Below are 9,953 nucleotides of genomic sequence, written 5' to 3' on the forward strand. Positions count from 1 at the left end.
ACCAATCTACCAAACTAAAATTCAATCTTAAATGCAGATATTAGAGCATCAAAACATCAATAAATATTAACCAGTAAAGAGAATGAAATGAAATCACACTGAAGCATTACCGGTAGAGGGTTAGAGCAAATGCTCATTCCACTCTCACAAAAGTAGCTTGTAGCAAGAATCCTGGCATCAATCAACGTCCCAAGTTGATCATAACCAATTTCGGTAGACAAGTAATAATCAGATCAGAATTAGCAGACACTGCAGAATCCTTCAACAAACCATTTAAGTGATCAAACATAAGGTGTTAGACAGGTTTCACAATTCGCAAACATATAAAACCCCTCAAAAGTATATTATAGCATCTGTTGTGCAACATTAGTTGTAGACTAATTAGTTCAAAGGCATTTGTTTGTGTTTCCGGGGGATCGTTTCTTTAGCATCATCAGAACACATGGTCAGACCAGGATTAAAAAAGTTTGTGCAGCGCGAAAGCCGTTTTTCTAGCAGCTATTTTTTTACGTTTATCAGCAATCTAAAGCTACTATGGTATCTGAATACTATAAGAATTTGAGTCACATGGGGCCACTGCTATCGACCTGATCAGATTACTTTGGGGAGTACTTCTCCATTAGCTTAGCAAGTTCAAGGTCGAATTTCTTCTCAAGTTCAACCTCCTCTTCCCAGTATTTGCGTCTCAATGCAGCTACCCTATCTTCATGTGTTCGCATTAGATTCTCCCTCTCTTCCACGAACTCGTCCATTTCCCTATCTTGAAGATCGATAAATTTTGCAACTTTTTCTGCCCTGAAATGCAAATGACAAATGATTTATAAGGAAAATCTTTTTTTTGTTCTTTAGAAAATCATGTAAGTCAACCTAGTGTAGTGAACCTACAGTCTTCTCAAAGAGAATGGGGATACAGGTGGCATGGAGAAACCCCAAAAAAAGCATCAATTTCATAGATAAACTATGTCAGAAGGCGTAATATCAGGTCTGAGATTTCCCTTGAAACAAATGTAGAGAGATCAAGAAACTAAGCAACTATAATAAAGCTGAAGTGGTGCTGGATGGAGAATCGGCTGACTTTTTGTTCTGGTATTAGGAGAAAATACTTTAGTTTTGTTTCTTCACAAAACAAATGGGAGTGTTTTGGATTTGGTTTTGGAGATCTTTGGGTTTGTCTTCTGGAAAAATAACAGTAAAGCTCTACAACAATATTTATAAGGGTAAGTTATTTTCTGAACAGATAATTGGTAGCTTTCATTAGGGTAAAATGATAGATTAAAACCAACTAGGACCAAAAGCAGTATTTTCGAATAAGAAAAGAATTTATACTGAAGAAAAATTAGAAAAAACTCAAGTAATTCCGAGATGAAATAATCTAGACGCAAAATTGTAATTGCCAAAGTTAAAATGGGGCCCAAAAAAAGACAGCTTTTGTTCTCTGTGACAAATTTTTCATGCTGCGAAAACCAAATGGATCGTAACGAACTTCTCTCTAAGAGTGAGCAGGGGATTAACAAGAATTAATTTGTCTGATTCAGTTGCAAATGTAGTAAAGCAAAGGCAAACTACAGGCACCAAAATGAAGCCTTCAAAAGAATATCTTACCTAACCGAGGAAGTATTTGCATTAGACTGTTTGACCATCTCACGCTGCTCCTGCTGTATCTTTTCAAACTTGTCCTCCTCAGCATTCCTGGCATCATGAATTACTTTGAGCTGATCCTTGAAAAACTGCTCTTGAAACTCCATCTACAGAAAGTATAACCCACATGAATCAGATTGTATGTAGAAAAGAGGACACATTCTAGCACAAGGAAAAGCATGCCCAGAAAAGAGAACAAATGACATGGAAAAACAAACAAAAGTTATACGATTGACTTCTATGAATAATTGAATGTCAAGCAAGACAAAGTTGTCCTAGTATCAATTTTAGAACGTCATATGCAGCTACTGACAGACAGAAGACAGTTTAATTATTGACATGTAACGTTTCAGAATTAGTAGTAGCCACATGTGATTTTCTTACATACCTCTTCCTTGATCTGTTCATGGTGCATCTTTGTTTTCAATCTGACAATCTTGTTCTCTTCCAATGTCTGACGGTGCTTTTCACTCACCAGACTGAGAGACTCTTCAAGAGCTTTAGCCTGCATTTGGTGTTTAGCAGCTTTGTTCTTGAACCAAATTAGTTGTTGATTATCTTCCCTCATCTGCTTGGCTGGATTCCAAACAGTTTCTTTATATGACCTCATCTCAAACTTCAACTTCGATTTCCCTACAAAATCACACAAACTTTAATATTTGATAAACACAGGGTAAGAGTTTGTTCAGAGAGAAAATAATCAACAAATAAATACCAGCTGAATGCTGGTTAAAGCTATCTATGTCTCTTTTATCAGCCATGTAACCATAAAGCAGACGGTTTCCCCCACGATAAAAGGGAACTGAACAGCGATCCCATGCATCTCTATCTCTTCCAATTTCCGAAAAATGCTCACTGAGACGCTCAGCCTCAATGTGTCCCACGGCAGAGGCCTCAAAAATCAACACACTCATGCCACGATGGCCTTGTGGACCGTATGAATGTCGAGCCTTGACAGCAGCATAAGAGCTAAAATATTCAAGCAGCTCCTGATTTCCCATTCCAATCCACTGAGAATAGAAGTATTAGACATCCATCCAATTTTTAAGTATATCAAACAAATAAATAAATCATCACTCAGTCTTACCTTGTCATTGTCATCTTTATCAAGCCTCGTGTTCATGATAATCACCATTGGTGGCCACACTATTTCCTTATCTTTAAATTCAATGCCATCCCATCTTCCATACACTTCACCTGGAGGTATAACGGAAGTACCTCTCTGACGGAGCTCTTCCTCCAAAAGTTGAGCAAGTTCTCTGTGTATTTTGACCCTTATTCCTTTGGTTTTTGCATGGGTAGTCAATGATTGCAACCCTGTAAACCACTCAATTGCACCTGGACCACCTTTGCATGCAGGGCAGTGCCACTGTCGTTCAGGATCATTAATCTCAGTAACACTCAAACTGTCAAGAGATTCAAAAAGCTGTTTGAACCAGGGATTTTTCTTGCGCGTCTCATAACTCATTTCAGCCACATCTGAATCAAAGTCATCACTATGAAGGTCATCATCACTTTCATCAAGAAAATCCAATTCATTATCCTCATGTTCTTCACTGGCCTTATCATCATCAGCAGCAGGAACAGGGGCTTGGTTCTCCTTGGGATGTGCTGAGGCAGCAACTCTAGCAGACCAATCCCAACCATTCTTCAGAGCAGGAGGAACTGCAGCAGGTGATGGATCATACAGCTGCTGCCTTACAGGTTTTCGAGGATCATTAGATGTAGACGACCAGTTATTCCTAGAACCCCCTCGTCCATTGTTACGCTTCTGAACAACATCTGGATGACCCCTATTCTGCTGGTTTCCCCAAGCTGCTTTTGCACTTGGATTCTGAGGAACCCGTTGCTTCCCAGCACTCTTGTTCTTGGGCTTCCTTGCATACACTTCCCATCCCTCATTTTGTTCAGAATTCAACCCCATAACTCCAACACCTACATTTATCTCGTCAACTGTTGGTGTAGAGATACCTTTCTGCTTTGCTGATGAATTGCTCGAACTCATCTTTGGATCAAGCTGTTAGCTGGAGATAAAAACATATGGATAATGTACTCATTCAGAACAAATATACACTTGGTAGGTGACAGGTTATATATACTAAATCATTCCAATACACATAGATACCAGCCTATATAAATTAAACTGCTAGTAATAGACAGCAGAGAAAATAGCAATTAGCAAATCTAAAATCAGCATTCCTCAAAGACCAACAGCAATCAGAAGACAATCAAGGGAAATAAAAGAAAATGCAGGTATACTTCGAGAGCACAAACCCCAAAACGTACTGTGTACTACAGATATTAGAAAGAACATGAAGGTACACTTGGAGAGATAAACCCAAACATAATGTGAACATTTTATAGCACTCTAGAGATCAAAGTTTGTACTCTGAGATTTCTTAAACGGAAGAGGGCAACTGGATAATAAATTTGTAACCTAGATAGATTATTGCCATCTCTAGGAGGTGAGCACACAAAAAAGGAACTGCTAATCATGAGCCACAAAGGGCAATGAAAACCAAATGCAAGTCCACAAAAGACATTCTATCATACACCAATTCAATTAAAATCTAAAACAAATAATGAGATATTAGCCACTTAGTTTCAAAGATCCCACATCTCGGGATGGGCTGCTTAAAACATTGGAACACCAAATGAATCAGTGTTCTTCACAAATTAAATTAACCATCTACTTTCCACAATTATTCTTTTTTTATCAAAAACTTTCCACAATTATTCTTGCTCCCAAAGTCCTAAAATAGTTGCGACATTTCGCTTCCCCGATATAAATATAATTAGTTTATACATATCCGAAATCTTAAAAAAAGAAAAAACCATATCCAGTTTAGTTCCCAAAATTGGCCAAAACCCTTGTATCAAAAGAAACATATACATACTACCCTTCCTTTAAAACGGAGGGTACTAAAAAGGAAACCATTTAGTGACTGAAATTCCAAGAGGAACTCAAAACCCATAAATACGATAACACACCAACTCCATCTTTAGGGTTTTTCGGCAGAAAAATGTAAAGAAAGTGAAAGGCATTAATATCATAAGGGCATCAACATCACATAAGCATGAATAACCAGAAAAAAAAGAAAAGGAAATACAAAGAACATTGACAAGTCGGTCTCAAAATGCAGTAAAAAAATCGCATAAAATGAGTAAAAGGGGTTTAGGGTTTTGGTGGAGAAAGAGGGAGGACCTACAACAGGGGTTCGCCAAAGAAAATGATCGCCTGCGGTAGAATGACTGGACTTAGGTGGTCTTTGAGGGAGAGAGGAAATGGACAAGTTTACCGTGTCTACTGAGTGTCAAAGAAATACTAGTGGCAGTGTGGGGGTTGGGGGTGGGGGGAGGGGGCAGGGGGCAGGGGGCGGGGTACGGGGTTTAGAAGGTACAACTGTGTTGTGTTTGGCATGAAGAAATATTTTTTAATATTTTCATCTGTTGGTCAAAAAAATTTGAAAATACTTTTTTTACCTTCAAAATATTTTTCTACTTTCTTAGTAGGCGTTTGGTAATAGAAACCAAATATTTTTTACTTTATGTGGAATTTTTGAAGTTGGAGTTGTATTTGGTTATAGTTTTGCAAAAAATATTTGGTTGTTTGAATGTAGTTAATGTGAGAAAAAAAAGTAAAAATAGGGTTTTAGGTGTTTTCCAAATTACAAATACAATTTTAAGTTGTATTTGAAAATTTCATGGCCAAACGCTGATTTTTAAATAAAGTGAAAAAAAATTACGTAAAAAAAAATGAAAATTCTCATGGTCAAACGGGTCTTTAGTGAAAATAGGAAAAAAAATTCATATTACACCTTGAAAACTTTGCGTTGTTCGCATTATGAATAGACTAACATAAGTCTAGGGTGTACATGAAGTCCCTATAAGTTTAAGAAGGATGTTTGATAATTTTAAGAGTATACCTTAAGATTCCAAAGGCATTTGGGGCAAAGGAAGTGAGTTCACCGGAGAAAGTTAAGGTTGAGCCATGCTTGGGAAAATTTTGCATCATTTGAGTTATGCATTGCTTAGCATCACTTTGAGGAAGAGATATATAGCCCCTTAGATGGTTAATGAAGTTTTATACAAGTGCCAAGCAGGTTCCATGAGGATTGGAGGTCAAACGAATCAAAGAGAACGCGATTACGCGAAATCGGGAAGAAAGGGGCAGTGTGCGCCCACACACTGTGCGCCAACTCCCTATTTTGGGAGTGCTCACTGTCCAAAGACCACCCCTAAGTGGTGGGGAGAGTGTGCGGCCGCACACTTACTGTGCAAGGTCGCATACTCTCCGCCAACTTGGTCGGGGTGCGAAATTGCTATCTTTTTAAATCCCAAACGACCCTAAGTTCATTTCTAACTTTCCCCACTTATTTCCTCACCTCTCTAGAGACTTCCAAGGAGTTCTTGAAGGTTCCCTAACACTCCACATCCTTCCATATCATCCAAAGAGAGAATCAACATCAAAACCCCAAGGTAATCCAAGGAAAGTGATTGTTCTTGATTTCTTTCAAAGTTGGGGTGAACTTGATCTTGAAGGGAGTTGAGTGAGGCGAAGTTCCTTGGTGATAAGGTATGTTTTTCATCTTATTTATATGGTTGGATTGATGTAAAGGTTTAGTGACCCCTTAGAAAGGAAAAGAATTAAAGTGGAGAAGTTATGGATGTTGTAATGAAGAAGATGACTATGGTGTGGACTTGAAAAGGGGATTTTGGTTGAATTTGATATTAAATTGAGTATAATTCCTTAAATATGATATTATTGATGTAATTATTGTTGTTTGGGGGCTGTTTTATGATATGGTGAAAGTCGGTAAAATAGGGGAAATGCTGCCCAAATTCCTTTAGCTTTCTTAGTCGCTTTAGTTTGAGCTTAATCATGTTTTCAAGACTAACTTTAGTATGAATCCTCTTGAATGTAAAGTTTACAAGTTTTGGAGGAAGACATTTAGTCATTAAGAAGACGTGAAGGTATGTATGGTTACCCCTTTCTTTCAAAAGGCATGAATCTTATGTTATGATCTGATATACACTATCCATGTTACCCTTATTCCTAGAAGCTCTAGATAACCTTAACTCTCAAGACTCTTATGGTATGATTGAGCTTACCATGTAATTCCTGATTACATTCATGATAGTTAGTCTCATCTTATGTTGTTATTCCCTCAAAGCAAGACAAGATAGTGATGATGCTTATGATGATGATTTTCATTGTAGAAGGGCTAAAGCTTAAAGTTCCCAATGTTTTCATGATACTTTTGAGCTTGTCACATGTTTATTGATTTTATTCATTGTTGTTGATCTCACCTTATGTTACTTGTTCCTTCGAGGTGAGATATAGCGATAATGATTGTCCCATAATATAAATCGGAGGTTACCGACCTTATGTCACTCCGATAGAGTTACAGCTTTTAATTGGGCTCTCATGCATGCTATGTTTATGTATGATTACATCGTGCCTACATGGCCGGGCAGCACCACTACGGTGGCCGGCTTATGGATGATGATTACATCGTGCCTATATGGCCGGCGACCACTAATGGGCAGCGTGAGATGATTAACCCGGATGCGAGAGGCCCGGACGAGGGCTAATGTTGATATTATGTTATGTATGCATGAAAAATGTTTTCTTAAAAGGCTAAGCATGCATGGTATTCGCCTTGAGAGGCAGTCAGATGTACAGGTTATCTTTTTATTTCATGTTATGTTCTATATCTCTTGTTATGTTGTTACTCATGCCTTACATACTCAGTGCATTGTTCGTATTGACGTCCTTTCCTTTGTGGACGCTGTGTTCATGCTCGCAGGTAGACAGGGAGACGGTTCTGATCCCTAGGGGCATTGTCAGCGGAGATGCAAGAGCGCTCCATTACTTCGGAGTTGCAGTCTATTAGTATCCTTCTTTTGTGTATATATTTGGGGCATGGCGGGGTCCTGTCCCGTCCTTGTGATTTTCGGTACTCTATATAGAGGCTCGTAGACATGTGTGGATAGTACAAGTTTTATAACCCCCTGGTGTACATTTTGTATATCATTTTTGTAGCTTTGTGGGCTTGTATATATGTATATATGGGGCGGAGTTGATGATTATTGTGAAAATGAGTTTTACTTGAGAATTTATGTTTGTATAGATTATGATTATAGCGAGTTAGATATGAGGTCCACCGAGATAAGATTGGAAGAAGCATGTTAGGTGGTGCTCGGTAGGCTAGCTCCCGGTACCCGTCATGGCCCTTGGGTTGGGTCGTGACACAGTGATATCGGAGCGATTCGTCCCTAGGGGTGTGCGAGCCGTGTCCCGCAGTCTTGTTTATGGGTGTGAAGCGCGCCACACTTATAAACGAGGTCACAACTTGTTTTTTAAAATGATTGACCTTTCTTCTTCTTCATGGATCGTGCGATAGAGCCAGGATATAAGAATTCTCTTTTTTCGAATCGTGTGTTATGATTTCAGCGATGCCTATGAAGAGGAAAGTAACAGCTGCCCAGAAGGGCAAGACAGCGATAGGAAGGCGGATTGAACGGGAGCCATCGGCAGATATAGAGGAGGGTGAGTCCCATAATGAGGCTCCATCTCGAACCTCTCACACTCCACCCATCTCAGAGGAGCATAACGGGGTTTCAGCTCCAACTCTGATACCCCTAGTTCCTCCACCAGGTGCCTCAGGCCAACAGATGACATAGGCGATTCAATTGCTGACCCAGTTAGTTGCCGCTCGGAGCTCGCGGCGGGCGCGGGTTATGGTGACGAGAATAAAATTAGTGCAAGAGCCGTGATTTTATTAGCTTGAATCCTCCGAATTTTACGGTCAAAGCGATGAAGATCACGCGGCTTTATAGATGAGAGACTGAGGACGTTGAGGATAATACATGCTTCTGATACTGAGTCAGTGGAATTGGCTTCCTATAGATTACGGGATGTGGCCGTTCTTTGGTACAACAATTGGATATCTTTGAGAGGGGTAAATGCACCTCCTCCGGTATGGCAAGAGTTCGTAGACGCCTTCCTCCGCCATTATTTACCACCCGAGGTTCGACGGGCCCGAGCCGACAGATTCTTAAATCTCAGACAGGGAAGTATGAGCGCTCGAGAGTATAGTCTTCGGTTTAATTCTTTGGCTAGATATGCTCCATCTGTAGTAGCCGATATGGGAGACCACGCACACCGGTTTGTGAGTTGCTTGGGGCCACATTTGATTAAGGATTGCTTGACAGCTTCACTCCAGGAAGGGATAGAAATCTCTCGTATTCATGCCCATGCTGTCACGACCCGACAAGGGGGCCATGACGGGTACCCGGAGCTGACTACCGAGCACCACTTATCATGTTAGCTATCATGCCCATCCTGAACATACATCATCCTCAACACAAGACTTATCATGAAACAATCTCCAAATATCTCCCAAAACATGCTTTTATACATAGGCCTATAAGGCTACAAAATGATATACATGATATACACCAAGAAGAGCATGAGATATCTACTACCCACACATATGTATCTACGAGCCTCTAACTGGAACACTGTAATCATAAGGACAGGACAGGACCCCGCCATGCCCCAAATATGTACACAAAAGAATATACCAATAGGCTGCACCTCCGGAGTAGTGGGGTGCTCCTGTACAACTGTTGATAAGGCTCCTAGGTGTCCGGTCCGTCTCCTTGTCTACCTGTGGGCATGAACATAACGTCCATAAAAGAAAAGGACGTCAGTACGAATAATGTACTGAGTATGTAAGGCATGTGCAATAACATAATCAAGAAATAAGAAAGCATAAGATAAAGAGATAAGATGTAACTGATTGCCTCTTAAGGCAGAATCATGCATGCTAACAAGGAAAACATCATATCATGTACACATATCTATAAACTGCCCGACCATATAGGTACGGTGTGATCATCATTAGCCCACGTCCGGGCCTTCCGTGTCCGGGGTAAACATCTCAAGCCACCCGCTAGTGGTGTCTGCCCGGCCATATAGGCACGGTGTAATCATTATCATAGCTGCCCACTATGCCCATCATAGTGGTGACTGCCCGGCCAACTAGGCACGGTGTAATCTTACATATACATAATATGAAGCACGCATGAAAGCTTAAGTAAAAGCTATAACTCTATCGGAGTGACGTAAGGTCGGGAACCTCCGATTACATTATGGAATAATCATCATCGCTATGTCTCACCTTGAAAGAACCAATATCATGAGGCGAGACAATAACAAGAAATAACATCAATGAGATCGTGAAATAAGATTATCAATTCATAATAGCATCATCATCATCATAAGACATGTCTTATTTCTGGCTCAT

General features: G+C 39.9%; 1 protein-coding gene across 2 annotated transcripts; it reads right to left on the minus strand.

Moving 5' to 3' along the window:
- Positions 1–304: 304 nt before the first annotated feature.
- Positions 305–4,994, minus strand: LOC132059671 (protein SUPPRESSOR OF GENE SILENCING 3). 2 transcript variants are annotated; one of them, XM_059452371.1, is made up of 6 exons: positions 4,848–4,994; positions 2,726–3,662; positions 2,354–2,648; positions 2,027–2,271; positions 1,603–1,745; positions 305–795 (listed from the first exon to the last, which is right to left on the minus strand). In XM_059452371.1, exons 2-6 carry the CDS (start codon positions 3,641–3,643, stop codon positions 597–599), a joined length of 1,800 nt encoding a protein of 599 aa, XP_059308354.1. In that variant the 5' UTR covers positions 3,644–3,662; positions 4,848–4,994; the 3' UTR covers positions 305–596. The 2 variants fall into 2 exon arrangements, with proteins under 2 accessions (XP_059308354.1, XP_059308353.1); XM_059452370.1 differs by having other exon boundaries at positions 4,844–4,994.
- Positions 4,995–9,953: the final 4,959 nt, after the last annotated feature.

This window comes from Lycium ferocissimum, chromosome 6, assembly GCF_029784015.1.
Source record: "Lycium ferocissimum isolate CSIRO_LF1 chromosome 6, AGI_CSIRO_Lferr_CH_V1, whole genome shotgun sequence".
In the NCBI taxonomy this organism is placed as follows: domain Eukaryota; kingdom Viridiplantae; phylum Streptophyta; class Magnoliopsida; order Solanales; family Solanaceae; genus Lycium; species Lycium ferocissimum.